The 17,659-nt window shown below is 34.6% G+C and overlaps 1 protein-coding gene across 1 annotated transcript; it reads left to right on the top strand.

Moving 5' to 3' along the window:
- Positions 1–1,030: 1,030 nt before the first annotated feature.
- Positions 1,031–17,647, top strand: LOC132743350 (probable ATP-dependent RNA helicase DDX23; the record flags this gene model as incomplete). The annotated part of the gene is given in 9 exon segments (XM_060731869.1): positions 1,031–1,110; positions 2,422–2,647; positions 3,098–3,243; positions 3,639–3,819; positions 4,728–4,967; positions 5,473–5,624; positions 6,455–6,563; positions 9,441–9,615; positions 17,313–17,647. Coding segments are annotated over 9 exon segments (1,536 nt in total), but the record flags the coding sequence as incomplete, so codon positions are not given.
- Positions 17,648–17,659: the final 12 nt, after the last annotated feature.

Here is a 17,659-nt window from a genome sequence, read left to right as displayed (position 1 = left end):
AGTTCAATAAATTTAGTATTGAATCAACGTGAATATATTATTATTTTTATTACATATATAGAATAAGAACTGTAAATTGTTATAAAGAGTCATTTTTCATTGACACGCCTATAGTGTAACGCTAGCACTAGTGTAATATCGGTTTTATTAAAAGGTGTTATTACACTCCTTCACTGCAGTTTATGTGATAAATGATATTAAAGTGCATTCTTCTGTAATGGAAAGTCTGTAATAATTATGTTTGTAATGATTGTAATTAGAACATACAATGAAAGAATTATATATGGAAATTATTGGCAAATATGAGATACATGGATAGACTTGAGATTCTATCCAGAAAAATAAAAAACTTTGGTGGTTCTACTGAGGTGCTTGTTCGTGCCTGAAATAATACATGGATGAGCACATGAAGTCTTCTTCCACCAGTAAAGCTGGAAAGTTGCCATTCACCTATACTGTGTTGGTGAAACCAAAAAAAGAAAAAGAAAAAAAAAAGGAAACCTAGCTAAAAACTTTTTTAACCTCTGCTGGAACCAAAAGTGAATAGTCTTTCTAGCCACCACTTGAGGATATTTTAGGCTTATAATAAAAGTATCATAGCACACAAACTTTGAATGAACTTTCACAGGTGTATTGGTGATTTTTAGGTCACTTTATATTTACTTTTATCAAATAAGGGAACAAATAAAAGTTGTTCCATATCATACTTACTAACAATAGATAATTAGGTTCATTGACCATGCTATGTTTGTTCCAGCGTAATGTCTTGAAATCGTCATGATTACCTTCTCGATATTGGTTTCCCAGGGTTTAAAAATAGAAACAGAATTGCTTTCAAAATTATGAAAGCTCGCTGATGATTGACTGTTTGAAAAGTCTTGCAATTTGTTGATGGTCAGATCTAAATGCGGAGCGTTATTAAGAGCTGATTTTAATCAGATTGCGAAAGCTAATCACAAAAGTTTACCCGGGGTTAGGTTTGAGAAAATTCTAGCAGGGCTTTTTTAAGTTTATCCATTTTCTATTTCAGCAACAAAAGAAAGACCAGTCCAAATTTTATGGAGATTTACTGGAGAAAAGAAGAACAGATGATGAAAAGAATCAAGAAAAGTATGTTACTGTTGTGTATATCCCTTTCATCATATGAGCCGTGTCATGACAAAACCAACATAATACATTTGCGACCAGCATGGATCCAGACCAGCCTGCACATCCGCACAGTCTGATCAGGGTCCATGCTGTCTGCTTACAAACCCTTTAACAAGTAGAGAAACTGATAGCGAACAGCATGGATCCTGATCAGACTGCGTGGATGCGCAGGCTGGTCTGGATCCATGCTGGTCGTAAACCCATTATCAACCAGGTTTTCAACGAAAACCGGGTTATTGTAATGCCAAAGTCAGCGGGCAGGCGTCAACTTTTGGTTTCCGCTCAATAACTTTAGTTTCTGCGCAGATGCACAGGCTGGTCTGTATCCATGCTGGTCATAAACCCATGATGTTGGTTTTGCCGTGACGTTTTGTATCCCTTTCCTTGCTCTAAAAGTGGTTTGTCTTTGCCACGAGTATAGAGCCAGGCCAGCCTGCACACTTCATGCAGTCTAAAATTTGCAAGCCTAGTTTTCTGCGTGTACATATGTGCATTTCGTACTTTATTTCCGAGTAGTATAATGGAATATTGCATTATGGATGACCTTATTTATAAAGAATTCTTCATGATAAATAAATGTAGGCTCTGAATTTACTGTTATATTTCAGTGATATGCTGAAAAGCATGTAATAATGCAAAATCATTTATTTATTATTTGAGGGGAATTAATTTTTCGTGGTTTTTATTAAAAGGTCAATCCACGAATTTAAGATTGCATTATTTACATTACCTTTTGGAAAAATAAACAGTCCATGAATTTAAGAATTCAAGAAAAAATTTCATTGTGACAAAACCACGGAATTTCATGTCCACGAAATTAAGTGAATTCACAGTAAACTGTATTGCTTGTGATGTGAATCTCAAAATGAAATAAAACATTGGTACTGATTATTATGTGAAAATGATATTTAATTTTATTATGCAACAATATATCCTTTAATGTTCTGATTCCCATATTCAGCAAGTGTTTAAAATCATGCTTGAACTGTTTTTATTAAGTTTATTGTTTTGAGCAAAATTAAATTATAAAAATGATGATGTCTGTTCTATTTATTTCCTTGATTGCGTACTTTATGAATATTGTAGTTGTAGGTCTTTCGGCATAATAAAATATTGCATATTAAATATCAGCTGCACTTTGGGGTAATATACCAGTTCTTGTGTTGACAGTATCCTCAATCACCCAGACAGCCATGTGTTATTTAAATAATGTCATTATTTAGATATGGAATATAAAAAAACATTTATAGTTACTTTTTCCAAACCATATAGGAAACGACTAAAAGATGTAAAGGCGAAGGAAAATAAACGAAGGTTTGATGATCGACATTGGACCGACAAAACTTTACCGGAAATGACAGAGAGAGACTGGCGTATTTTTAAGGAGGACTATAATATCAGTTGCAAAGGAGGCCGAATACCAAACCCTATCAGGAAATGGAAAGAAGCGAGCTTGCCTAAAGATCTGCTTGACATTATAGACTCTATTGGTTACAAGGTAAATTTTTCCCTCTCATGCTTTATTGCTGAAATTTAAAGGGACTACTCTATGTTTTTTTGGGTTTTTTTTGGACAGGACAGGACTGGAAATATTTTTCAGAGATTTGTGTACCTTTCGAGTTTGTTGGACCCAACAACTTGCTTGTACATTTTCAGATCATTCACTCAGCCTGTGTTTCCAGAATCAAATTTTTTTATTGTGCAAAATGACACAAAATTAATAGTCAATGCTATGCTTTTCACTCAAATTGGGCTAAGAATTGTACAAATAAAATAGATATTCAAATTCTTAATTATCCTTTACATTTTAAGTACTTCATTTGATCTACAGATGCATGTAAGAATTTTGTTTAACTTAAAATTTTTTAGTAAACTTAAAATTTAAGAGACCTATGTATAGCAAATATTCATTGATAGCCTAATATTATATTTTATATTAAAATTTCAGGAGCCATCACCTATTCAGAGACAGGCAATTCCCATTGGCTTACAGAACCGTGATGTCATCGGTATTGCGGAAACTGGCAGCGGTAAAACTGCCGCCTTCCTTATCCCTCTTCTTCAATGGATTACATCGCTACCAAAAATAGAAAGGTAAATACATGAAGTATTTGAAATAGTTGAATGAATAATTCAGTAAGTTTCTTTCAGCCAATGAAATTGCTGGACAGAAGGTAATATTTCATGCACTTAATCATGAAGAAAGCTTTTTTTTCCCTACAGTTCTTGATTTTTTTTCAAGGCTCCAGATTTGAATATAGCTTTATACACTTTAATAAATATATGTAAATGATATGTATTGCCTTCTGAATATTGCCTTTTTTCATTTAAAAAGAAAAAAACCCCAAAAAAACAGAAATGTGTGGGAAATAGGATTTTGTTTGATATTCGTATATGAAAATTGACATTATCAATAGATTAACTTATTCATATATTAGCTTCATTAGTCAAGTGTGTCTTATTTTGATTACTTTTCACTATGTTTACAGGAAAATAGACATAATTGATAAGGGACCATATGCCATAATTCTGGCACCGACTCGTGAATTAGCCCAGCAAATAGAAGAGGAAACGATCAAATTTGGAAAGTCAATTGGTATCCGAACTGTAGCAGTTATTGGTGGTATTTCGAGAGAGGAGCAAGGGTTCAAACTCCGCCAGGGATGCGAGGTATACATTTTGATTAGTTTGGTTTTAGTGATTTTATAACAAGTATTTGGGGACCATAACATTGCAGTTACTTGAAATGGACAAAAATTTAAAGCAATATTATGAGTGGTTCTGGTCACTGACTCTCACCTCTGTGGGTTTAAATCTTCTCAGGGACTTTGGCTCTTTTCATGTGAAGAAGTCACCCAGGTAGCTCGTGAAATTTCAAAAGTTGATGTTTTTACTCAGATGCCTGAAATAATGCAAGAGGGGCTCCTGAGCTTTTCTTCCACCAGTAAACCTGGGAAGTGGCCATATAACTTTTACACTGAAAACCAATTAATTCAAATTTGTCATAATAGGGGTGTCAGGGTTAGAAAAAAAGCTAACCTATTCAACATTAACCTTGTATCTTTATGACAAGATATGTCATTTTGTTTGTTTTTTTGTTGCACTGAAAATAAATACAATACATTTACTATTTTCCTTTGAGACATACTGTACTCAAGATCAGGAAAAAATGAATTGTTCAGTACAACTAAATACAATATACAAACAAATTGTCATATCTTGTTATAATAACTTAATGTAATATTTAGAATCAATTTAACACTTTTTTGCTTATGTCTTATACTAACCTTGGTTACCAGTTATAGAATTTTCTAACCGGTTTTTAGCTAAAAACTGACCGTACCCTTTTAAACGGATAAATGTAGCACCTCTAGCAAATAGAATTTCCTTTTAACATTGCCCAGATTCTTGCGATTTTATCAAAACTCTTAGTGAAGGACTCTGACTCTGTCCTTAGAGCTCTTCTTGGAATGACAACTTTAGGATTTTTACATTTGTCATTTATATACACACGTTTGATTGTTGTTGTTTCAGTACTTCTGTTCTTCTATAATAAAATGTGATGTAACTTTTTTCAGATTGTAATAGCTACGCCAGGACGTCTTATTGATGTTTTAGAAAATAGGTACCTAGTTTTAGCCCAATGCACATATGTGGTATTGGACGAGGCTGATCGTATGATAGACATGGGTTTCGAGCCGGACGTGCAACAAATACTGGAATATCTTCCGGTCACCAACATGAAACCGGACAATGATGATGCAGAAGATAATGAAAAGATGCTGGCCAACTTCAACACAACACAGAAATATAGACAGGTTAGATATTACTTTACATCTACAATGTAGTTACGGTTTTAATTTGTACTGAAATAGTTTTGTCTGAAAAAGGTAAATACTGATCAATACTAAAAGGATGTCTGAAATAGAGAAAGATAAAAAGACGTTTAAATTGCGATTCCGGTGTCTGAAATAAAGACAAAGAGATGTATAAAATACTTAAAAGATGTCTGAAATAGAGACAAAAGATGTAGTTCTTAAATAGATGAAGGAGTAAAAGGTATGTCTGAAATAGATAACTGACTGAAATGGGTGTGTCTGAAATTAAAACTGAAAAATTGTATATCTGAAACAGAGAAGGGCAAATAAAAGTGAATGTCTGAAGTAGGAAAAGAATAAAAGAGGTATGTCTGAAATAGGAAAAGGCACAAAAAGGGTAGTAAATAATAAAATTCTTAAACATTGTCTTCTTTTGGCTTAATATAAAGTTTAAATACCTTCAAAATAGACAAATACATTTCTAATTTTAAATTGTCTTTTTCAGACGGTGATGTTCACAGCCACTATGCCACCGACGGTAGAGAAACTGGCCAGGAAATATTTGCGACGACCGGCTGTTGTTTACATAGGCTCAGCCGGTAAACCAACAGAACGTTGTGAACAGATTGTATACATGATGAATCAACAAGAGAAAAGGTAAGATAGATATTGGATTTATTGAAATTGAAGCAGTGTTGCATCCAAGCCACAGATTGCGCAATTTGCGCACATTTTTCTGCAGATTGCGCATTTTAAGGAAATCAGTGTGCCCTTAGTCTCGCATCTGATGATCTTTTAAACTTTATTGAGTTAATCTTCATTTCATATCTAGAACGCTTCTGCCATGTTTGTTTTCACTCGCGGTAATGACTAAAAATACATATTAAATCATGTGTAGCTGCCCCCAACCTGGTCATCTCGCGTGTGTATTGACGGTTTGATCATAAAATTCAGTATGTCATATTGTTAGGTAAATGTATATTTTATTGTCCCCCACATTTTTTTTTCAAATCCATCACATTCTTCAGTTGAGTGGGGGACAATCCCCCATAATTTTGAAATTTTAGATGCAACACTGAATTGAAAGTCATAAAAGTTTATATTAATGGATTGAAAGAAAGGTTTACTGATAGATGTGATATTGGATTGAGTGGGAAGTTAATGAAATACGATTTTTGGTTGATCAGTTTATACAAATTTATTTTAGTTCGATTGTGTTTGAAGCTAAAATCTTATTGAAACACTTTTGAATCTGTTCCTGGAACCAAGCAGTACTAAGCAATTAGTGTAAAGTTTCTTGCTCAAGGAGTTGGGAGTTAAGATAAATATGATATTTGATTGATTTGTAGTTAACAGAAATAAGATATTGGATTGATTTGGAGTGAAATCTTGATGAATATTGAACTCAGTCTGAAAAACCACACTTTATTAGCATGAGTTTTTGTAATATTTTTTTAACATAAATTGTTGTTGTTGTTGTTTTGCAGGAAGAAGTTACTGGAGATTCTACAGGCAGGAATAGATCCTCCAATCCTCATCTTTGTTAACCAGAAGAAAGGTGTTGACGTTCTTGCTAAATCCTTGGAGAAGATGGGAGTAAGTCTGTTTTACTATAGAAACTGCGCCTACATGACCTATTTGTTATATGATTAACTTTGAATGTTTTGCCCCGCAAAGCTTTGAGTCTGAATCCAATAGAGGTGTAATGTTATTTTTAGCTCGACTATTCGATAAGAATAAGTAGAGCTATTGCAGTCACTCGAGCGTCGGCGTCGGCGTAACCACTTATGTTAAAGTTTTTGTAATAGTTCAAATATTTTCAAAGTCCATTGACATATGGCTTTGAAACTTTGCACACTTGTTCAACATCATGACCCCAACCTGTAAACAGGAGGAGGTAACTCTATCAAGCATTTTGACAGAATTATGCCCCTTTTTCGACTTAGAATTTACGTTAAAGTTTTTGTAATAGTTCAAATATTTTCAAAGTCCATTGACATATGGCTTTGAAACTTTGCACACTTGTTCACCATCATTACCCCAACCTGTAAACAGGAGGAGGTAACTCTATCAAGCATTTTGACAGAATTAGGCCCTTTTTTCGACTTAGAATTTACGTTAAAGTTTTTGTAATAGTTCAAATATTTTCAAAGTCCATTGACATATGGCTTTGAAACTTTGCACACTTGTTCAACATCATGACCCCAACCTGTAAACAGGAGGAGGTAACTCTATCAAGCATTTTGACAGAATTATGCCCCTTTTTCGACTTAGAATTTATGTTAAAGTTTTTGTAATAGTTCAAATATTTTCAAAGTCCATTGACATATGGCTTTGAAACTTTGCACACTTGTTCACCATCATGACCCCAACCTGTAAAGAGGAGGAGGTAACTATATCAAGCATTTTTTTTACTATCAAGCACTAAGAATAGTCGAGCGTTGCTGTCCTACCGACAGCTCTTGTTGGACTTAGAATTTACGTTAAAGTTTTTGTAATACCTCAAATATTTTCAAAGTCCATTGACATATGGCTTTGAAACTTTGCACACTTATTCACCATCATTACCCCAACCTGTAAACAGGAGGAGGTAACTCTATCAAGCATTTTTTTTTACAATCAAGCACTAAGAATAGTCGAGCGTTGCTGTCCTACCGATAGCTCTTGTTACATTTGAGAAAGCTATCCAGGTAGCTTATGGGAGTAAGTGCAATTAATAGAAAAAGTTGGCCTGCAAGTGGTTTTATTGTAGAATATGAATCTGTTGCCCAACAGCTCTGTTGGTTTGAATTTGGCGAGAAGTTATCTTTCAATCTGGAAAGTGTTCAGCAGTCTCTTGGAAGGTCGGTAGTTGTTAGCTTAGTCTTCTGCCTCCATTTAAGCTGGGAAGTTGAAATGCAGTTAATAATGAGTTAGATGTGACTTAAAATAGATTGATACCAATTAAAGAAAAGAATGTATCTGGCTGGGGATTGATGCACTTGTGGTTAGGGTTTAGACTGTCAATCCAGGGATCATGGGATTGAGTCCTGTCTAAATCATTGGTCTTGACCATGTTTCCACATAAGATACCAATGATTGTTTGATCCAGGGTGCAGGCCTGAAATTGATGAACATATTAAGATGCATGGACTTGTTTCATAATCTTACTTAAATAAACTTCATAATCTTACTTAAATAAATCTTACTTAAATAAACTTATATTTAACCTTTTTTTGCTGATTTTGTGTAATGGAATTGCTCTATTTTGAATTTGGAACAGTCCATTCAAAGTTTAAAGGAACTCCACTGAGGTCTAAAGGCATAAAACATACAATATGAAAACCTTACAAATGTCAAGTGAAGCACTTAAAATTGGAAATATTGCAAAAGGTAACAAAGAAATATACTAAGAATTAAATTGAAAATCAATTATATATGCCACTGAAAGCCGAATTTCAGAGAAAAGCATTGCAACGCTTTTCATTTTTGGGCTATTTTTCACAATAAAAAATGATTATTCTTGGAAAAAAGGATTAGGGTATGAGCTAAATATTTGCTTACAGGCTATTGGATCAGACCTAAATCAATCGATAGACAAATCTCAGAAAGATGTTTTTCTAAAAACCTCAGTAGAGTCCTTTTAAGGGATTTTCAATATCAATATAAAAAATATTAGTTACCGACAGTGTAGGGCCCGGTCAGACTGCACAGGTCTAGTGCAGACTGGCCTGGTGCTATACTGCTGACAGTTTTGGGTCTTAGGCTACAGTTAGCACAGGTAATATTTGTGGTATAAACAGGTATAAATTGATGAACTTTTTTGTATAAAAGATTGTCAAAGGTAAAAGCTTTTTTTCATTGGTAGACAATCTTTCCCTATAATTTTGAGGTTTTTTTGTTTTTTTTTCAAAAAAAAGGGAAAAAAACTTTTTTTATGTAAGAATTGAAGTTTAGAGGAGAACTTTTATGATTTCAAAGAATTTTCCTGTACACTGGATAGACTGGATAAGATGTCTGTAAAAAGGCCCCTGCTATAGAAGTAAAAAGAAAAAAAGCCCTGAAGGTGTTCTTCTGTCAGTAGAGCTTGAAAGTACAGCTGGGTACGGTTTCACTAACATACTTACGCAAATTCTTAAACTTAACGCAAAAATTTCCATTGATCTTTTTATGTCCATAGCAAGTATTTGTTTTTATATTTTATGTTAATTAAGTTTTGAGCAAATAAAAGATTGAATATATAAGATTTAAAAACATGCGAGTATGTTTGAATTTATTTTCTAGCACATTGAAAAAATTTTGCGTAAGTCAAGAATTTGCGTAAGTATGTTAGTGAAACGGTACCCAGGACTGTAAATTTATCAGCTGTGACATGCAAAACACATTTAAATAATATGAAGATGAAATTTCTGGTAAATCTTACAGATATGCCAGTCTGATATCCAAGAATAGAAATATATGTTTCATAGGTGTGTCTTTTTACTTTCATTTCAGTTCAACGCAACAACACTTCATGGTGGTAAAGGTCAGGAACAGAGAGAGTTTGCTTTGGCTAGTTTAAAGGGAGGAACAAAAGATATCCTGGTAGCTACAGATGTCGCTGGTCGTGGTATAGACATAAAAGATGTCTCTCTGGTCATCAATTATGATATGGCGAAGAATATTGAAGGTATGTTAGGTCACATGCTTGGTTATTGATACTCTTTTTTAGCTCACCTTGCACAAAGTGCAGGTGAGCTTTTAGGATGGCCAACCAAATGGCGTCCGTCGTCCGTCCACATTTTAAATATTCTAAGGACATCTTCTATGATACCGCAAGGCCAATGTTAATGAAACTTGGCAGGAATACTCTTTGTATGAAGCTCTATCAAGATTGTTCAAAGAATTCCATTTCATGCAGAACTGGTTGCCATGGCAACCGAAAGAAAAATCTTTAAATATCTTCTTTTAAAGAACCGTAAGAGCTAGAGCTTAGATATTTGGCATGAAACATCTTCTAATGAGTGTCTACCAAGTTTGTTCAAATAAAAGCCCTAGGGTCAAAATTGGCCCCGCCCCAGGGGGTCATTGATTTTCCCTATATGCATATAGTAAAAACTTAAAAAATCTTCTTTTAAAGAACCCAAAGAGCTAGAGCTAAGATATTTGGCATGAAACATTTTCTAGTGAGTGTCTACCAAGTTTGTTCAAATAAAAGCCCTGGGGTCAAAATTGGCCCCGGCCCGGGGGGTCATTGATTTTCCCTATATGCATATAGTAAAAACTTAAAAAATCTTCTTTTAAAGAACTGTAAAAGCTAGAGCTAAGATATTTGGCATGAAAACATCTTCTAGTGAATGTCTACCAAGTTTGTTCAAATAAAAGCCCTGGGGTCAAAATTGGCCCCGCCCAGGGGTCATTGATTTTCCCTATATGCATATAGTAAAAACTTAAAAAATCTTCTTTTAAAGAACCCAAAGAGCTAGAGCTAAGATATTTAGCATGAAACATCTTCTAATGAGTGTCTACCAAGTTTGTTCAAATAAAAAGCCCTGAGGTCAAAATTGGCCCTGCCCCAGGGGGGTCATAGATTTTCCCTATATGCATATAGTAAAACTTAAAAAATCTTCTTTTAAAGAACCCAAAGAGCTAGAGCTAAGATATTTGACATGAAATATCTTCTAGTGAGTGTCTAACCAAGTTTGTTCAAATAAAAGCCCTAGGGTCAAAATTGGCCCCGCCCCGGGGGGTCATTGATTTTCCCTATTTGCATATAGTAAAAACTTAAAAAATCTTCTTTTAAAGAACCGTAAGAGCTAGAGCTTAGATATTTGGCATGAAACATCTTCTAGTGAATGTCTACCAAGTTTGTTCAAATAAAAGCCCTGGGGTCAAAATTGGCCCTGTCCCAGGGGGTCATAGATTTTCCCAAAATGCATATAGTAAAAACTTAAAAAATCTTCTTTTAAAGAACCCAAAGAGCTAGAGCTAAGATATTTAGCATGAAACATCTTCTAATGAGTGTCTACCAAGTTTGTTCAAATAAAAGCCCTGGGGTCAAAATTGGCCCCGCCCCAGGGGGTCATTGATTTTCCCTATATGCATATAGTAAAAACTTAAAAAATCTTCTTTTAAAGAACCGTAAGAGCTAGAGCTTAGATATTTGGCATGAAACATCTTCTAGTGATTGTCTACCAAGTTTGTTCAAATAAAAGCCCTGGGGTCAAAATTGGCCCCGTCCCAGGGGGTCATAGATTTTCCCAAAATGCATATAGTAAAAACTTAAAAAATCTTCTTTTAAAGAACCCAAAGAGCTAGAGCTAAGATATTTAGCATGACACATCTTCTAATGAGTGTCTACCAAGTTTGTTCAAATAAAAGCCCTGGGGTCAAAATTGGCCCCGCCCCAGGGGGTCATTGATTTTCCCTATATGCATATAGTAAAAACTTAAAAAATCTTCTTTTAAAGAACTCAAAGAGCTAGAGCTAAGATATTTAGCATGAAACATGTTCTAATGGGTGTCTACCAAGTATGTTCAAATAAAAGCCCTGGGGTCAAAACTGGCCCCGCCCCGGGGGTCATTGATTTTCCTTATATGTGTATAGCAAAAACTTAAAAATCTTCTTTGAAAAAACCCAAATAGCTTGAGTTTAGATATTATACATGAAACATCTTTAAGTAAATATCTACAAAGTTTGTTCAAATAAAAGCCCGGGGGTCAAAACTGGCCCTGCCCCAGGGGTGTCATTGTTTTTAACTATATGTGTATAGTAAAAACTAGTGATGGAAATCGGATGAAATTTGTCCCAATCGATCATCGGTTTCAGTCGGATGGGACATAATCGATAACTTTTCGAATAAAGTCGCGTTTAAAAAGAAATAGGGAAGTAACATTTCTTCCCAAGGCACTTGATTATATTCAGTAACATGAACTTCATTTAACACTTTTCAACACAGTTTTAACCTTGTATAGTCATAATTTTACGAAATAGCTTTTATTTTTCAATGTATGTCAAATAATTACATTCAAATCACATTACATTACTATTGTTTACATTACTTATTGATTCTGTTTAACTCCAAATTGTCTCTGACATTATTTTTTGAGATCGGCGAGGTGAAAATTACCGTCAGAATAATTTCCTTTGACACTTTAAACATTTTCGACGACGTCGCGGAACAAATTTTTATGAATCGATTATTGTCGCTTTACATAACAGTAAGTGATTTTCGGCGACTGGCGACAATCGGAACATCACTAGTAAAAACTTAAAAAATCTTCTTTTAAGAAACCCAATGAGCTAGAACTTAGATGTTCAGCATGAAACATCTTCTTATGGGTGTCTACCAAGTCTGTTCAAATAAAAGCCCTTGGGTAAAAATTGGCCCTGGGGGGGGGGGGGGGGCTATATACAGGTGAGCGACCTCAGGGCCATCATGGCCCTCTTGTTTTTACATTGGCCTAAGCAAGATCATATGTTGCAAATGTGAGTTTTTTTTCCTGTTACTCTCCGCTATACCAACACTTAAATCAGCAAATTTGATTAATTTAAGTAAGAAAGGAAAAAAATATGATGGTTTAACTAAAAGGCACATTATGCCTCAGAAATCCGTATTTTTTTCGAAATTCTTTAGAAATGTCAAACATGTGTTAAATGATGTTTTGATAATGGATTTAGAGCATGATGTAAGATGTGTTACATCTGAAGAAAATAGCGCTTATCATGCAGTTATGCATTGTAAAGGTAGCAAAATGTAAACAAAGAAGTATTTCGAATTCCATATAAAATACTAATACCAATTGCCAACAAAGCAACAGAAGCAAAAGTACGTCATCTAAATGGCAAACAATTAATTTTTTTTTTGAAACTGTAACAAGATTCCAAAAATAAGATAAAAATTGAGAAATAAAAATGTTAGCATTTCTGAGGCATAATGGGTCTTTAATGAAGCTAGTTCATTTTGCTGAGAACATTTTTGATATGAAATGGTGTTAAAGTTCCAAAAGCAAATTTGAGGCCCATTTTCATGGTTTAATTACTAGTTAGTGTTATATACTATATGTAAGAAACTATTTGGAGAGAAGTACATAATACCATACTAGTGTCTGGTATTACAAAATTTATCAGGCAAGGCTAAGAAAAATGAAAAAGGCGAGGCTCTTTTGAGACCTTCATTTTTTTACTGCGGAGCCTGAAATTTTTTATATCAAACAGTTGTTTGGTAATCTATTTATCATGATTTCAATTTTAGTATGCGTTTGTTTCTTCAAATGTCAAATTAATCAAAAACCTGTCAAGAAATATCCGTTGGGAGTATATGCCAAGGGTTTTATTTATAAGAAAAAGTCCCCAAAATTTTTAGTCAAAATTTAAAAAGGAGACTTAATATTCAAAAAACTATTGATTCAAAAATTTTTTTAGTTTAACTTTAGTATTTTTAAAAATATTTGAGGGAAATAATCCATTCTCTTAGTTTTATTTTGATATGTATTGGTGGGGTGTCAGATAAAGCTGAGGGTGACTGATAGAACTAAATTTATCAGAAATGCACTTTATCAAGACTATAGCTTAGTGAAATTTCCATCCACTTTTTAGCTCACCTGTCACAAAGTGACAGGGTGAACTTTTGTGATCGCTTTTCGTCCGGTGTCCGTCCGTCCGTCCGTAAACTTTTGCTTCAAATGACATCTCCTCATAAACCACTAAGCCAATTTCATCCAAACTTCAAAGGAATGTTCCTTTGGTGGTCACCTTTAAAAATTGTTCAAAGAATTTAATTCAATGCAGAACTCTGGTTGCCATGGCAACCGAAAGAAAAAAAATTCAAATATCTTCTTTTAAAGAACCCAAAGAGCTAGAGCTTAGATATTTGGCATGAAACATCTTCTAGTGAGTGTCTACCAAGTTTGTTCAAATAAAAGCCCTGTGGTCAAAATTGGCCCCGCACCAGGGGGGGTCATTGATTTTCCCTATATGCATATAGTAAAAACTTAAAAAAATCTTCTTTTAAAGAACTCAAAGAGCTAGAGCTAAAATATTTAGCATGAAACATGTTCTAATGGGTGTCTACTAAGTTTGTTCAAATAAAAGCCCTGGGGTCAAAATTGGCCCTGCCCCGGGGGTCATTGATTTTCCTTATATGTGTATAGCAAAAACTTAAAAAACCTCTTTGAAAATATCCCAAATAGCTAGAGTTTAGATATTAAGCATGAAACATCTTCTAGTGAGTGTCTACAAAGTTTGTTCAAATTAAAGCCCTGGGGTCAAAATTGGCCCCGCCCCAGGGGGTCATTGATTTTCCCTATATGCATATAGTAAAAAGTTTAAAAATCTTCTTTTAAAGAACCCAAAGAGCTAGAGCTAAAATATTTAGCATAAAACATCTTTTAGTGAGTGTCTACCAAGTTTGTTCAAATAAAAGCCCTGGGGTCAAAATTGGCCCCGCACCGGGGGGTCATTGATTTTCCCTATATGCATATAGTTAAAACTTAAAAAATCTTCTTTCAAGGAACTCAAAGAGCTCGAGCTAAGATATTTAGCATGAAACATGTTCTAATGGGTGTCTACTAAGTTTGTTCAAATAAAAGCCCTGGGGTCAAAATTAGCCCTGCCCTGGGGGTCATTGATTTTCCTTATATGTGTATAGCAAAAACTTAAAAAACCTCTTTGAAAAAATCCCAAATAGCTAGAGTTTAGATATTAAGCATGAAACATCTTCTAGTGAGTGTCTACAAAGTTTGTTCAAATAAAAGCCCTGGGGGTCAAAAAATTGGCCCCGTCCCGGGGGTCATTGATTTCCTTATATGTGTATAGCAAAAACTTAAAAAATCTTTTTTGAAAAAACCTAAATAGCTAGAGTTAGATATTAAGCATGAAACATCTTCTAATAAGTGTCTACAAAGTTTGTTCAAATAAAAGCCCTTGGGTCAAAACTGGCCCCGCCCAAAACTGGCCCCGCCCCAGGGGTGTCATTGTTTTTAACTATATGTGTATAGTAAAAACTTAAAAAATCTTCTTTTAAAAAACCCAATGAGCTAGAGCTTAGAATTTTAGCATGAAACATCTTCTTATGGGTGTCTACCAAGTTTGTTCAAATAAAAGCCCTTGGGTTAAAATTAACTCTGCCTGGGGGTGGGGGAGAAGGTCATTGTTTTTCTTATATGTGTATAGCAAAAACTTAACATCATGAAACATCTTCTAATGGGTGTCTTAATTCCAAGTTTGTTCAAATAAAAGCCCCCAGGGGTTTAAACTGGCCCCGCTTCGGGGGCCTATATACAGGTGAGCGACCTCAGGGCCATCATGGCCCTCTTGTTTATAATAAACAACTAGGCCTTTTGCCACTTTGATTACATATTCAGTTTGTATGAGTGCGCATCTAAATTAATTATTATTTGTATTATAAGTCTCTGTGTTTTATGCACAGTTAAACGTAAATAAAGGATATAAAATAATATCTTACCAGTATTATAGTAAAAATGTGTTTTTAGCTCGACTATTCGCAGAATAATCGAGCTAATGCAGTCACCCATTTGTCGGCGTCGGCGTCGGCGTCCCTGTGGTTAAGTTTTTGTATGTAAGCTGGTATCTCCATAACTACTGAAGGGAATGGATTGAAACTTCACACACTTGTTCTCTGTGATTATCTAAGATGATTGGCACAAGTCCCATAACTCTGATTTGCTTTTTTTCATAATTATGCCCCTTTTTCGACTTAGAAATTCTTGGTTAAGTTTTTGTATGTAAGCTGGTATCTCCTTAACTACTGAAGGGAATGGATTGAAACTTCACACACTTGTTCTCTGTGATTATCTAAGATGATTGGCACAAGTCCCATAACTCTGATTTGCTTTTTTTCATAATTATGCCCCTTTTTCGACTTAGAAATTCTTGGTTAAGTTTTTGTATGTAAGCTGGTATCTCCTTATTCGCAGAATAATCGAGCTAATGCAGTCACCCATTTGTCGGCGTCGGCGTCCCTGTGGTTAAGTTTTTGTATGTAAGCTGGTATCTCCATAACTACTGAAGGGAATGGATTGAAACTTCACACACTTGTTCTCTGTGATTATCTAAGATGATTGGCACAAGTCCCATAACTCTGATTTGCTTTTTTTCATAATTATGCCCCTTTTTCGACTTAGAAATTCTTGGTTAAGTTTTTGTATGTAAGCTGGTATCTCCTTAACTACTGAAGGGAATGGATTGAAACTTCACACACTTGTTCTCTGTGATTATCTAAGATGATTGGCACAAGTCCCATAACTCTGATTTGCTTTTTTTCATAATTATGCCCCTTTTTCGACTTAGAAATTCTTGGTTAAGTTTTTGTATGTAAGCTGGTATCTCCTTAACTACTGAAGGGAATGGATTGAAACTTCACACACTTGTTCTCTGTGATTATCTAAGATGATTGGCACAAGTCCCATAACTCTGATTTGCTTTTTTTCATAATTATGCCCCTTTTTCAACTTAGAAATTCTTGGTTAAGTTTTTGTATGTAAGCTGGTATCTCCTTAACTACTGAAGGGAATGGATTGAAACTTCACACACTTGTTCTCTGTGATTATCTAAGATGATTAGCACAAGTCCCATAACTCTGATTTGCTTTTTTACATAATTGTGCCCCTTTTTTCGACTTAGAAATTCTTGGTTAAGTTTTTGCGTGTAAGCTGGTATCTCCATAACTACTGAAGGGAATGGATTGAAACTTCACACACTTGTTCTCTGTGATTATCTAAGATAATTGGCACAAGTCCCATAACTCTGATTTGCTTTTTTACATAATTATGCCCCTTTTTCGACTTAGAAATTCTTGGTTAAGTTTTTGCGTGTAAGCTGGTATCTCCATAACTACTGAAGGGAATTGAATGAAACTTCACACACTTGTTCTCTGTGATTATCTAAGATGATTGGCACAAGTCCCATAACTTTAATTTGCTTTTTAACATAATTATGCCCCTTTTTTTCGACTTAGAAATTCTTGGTTAAGTTTTTGCGTGTAAGCTGGTATCTCCATTACTACTAGAGGGAATGGATTGAAACTTCACACACTTGGTCTCTGTGATTATCTAAGATGATTGGTACAAGTCCCATTACTCTGATTTGCTTTTTGCATAATTATGCCCCTTTTTCGACTCATGAATTCTTGGTTAAGTTTTTGCATGTAAGCTTATATCTCCATAACTACTGAAGGGAATGTATTGAAACTTGAAGAGTTTGTACCTTTTCGGACAATTTTATGTATTCATATAGGTAAGCATTATTATACTCAATGAAACACCCTTGTGACAAATTTTCGAATAGTCGAGCGTTACTGTCCTCCGACAGTTCTTGTTGTTTTTTTGACTGACATAGGAAATATACGTATGTTGTTTTATACTTCAGATTACACACATCGTATTGGTCGTACAGGACGTGCTGGAAAATCTGGTGTAGCTATTACTTTTCTTACTAAAGAGGACAATTTGGTGTTCTATGACCTAAAACAAGTGATAATGGCAAGTCCAGTATCCTCATGCCCACCGGAACTTGCAAATCACCCAGACGCTCAGAATAAACCAGGTGTGGCTGTTTTTAAAAAGCGGAAAGATGAAACAGTGTTTATTAATTAATGTTATCAGAGAAAATGTAAAACTGTTACACTGGATAAACGATTAGTTGTTTTGACTCAGAAAGTTTTTGTTACGGTCTTATTGCTTTCTTTATGAAAGATACATATAAAATAACGATGC

The sequence above is a fragment of the Ruditapes philippinarum genome, unplaced genomic scaffold (genome assembly GCF_026571515.1).
Source record: "Ruditapes philippinarum isolate M1 unplaced genomic scaffold, ASM2657151v2 ctg17499_1_1_1_1, whole genome shotgun sequence".
Lineage (NCBI taxonomy): Eukaryota > Metazoa > Mollusca > Bivalvia > Venerida > Veneridae > Ruditapes > Ruditapes philippinarum.
Note: the sequence above shows the minus strand (reverse complement) of the source record. Positions and strands in the feature narration are given on the sequence as shown.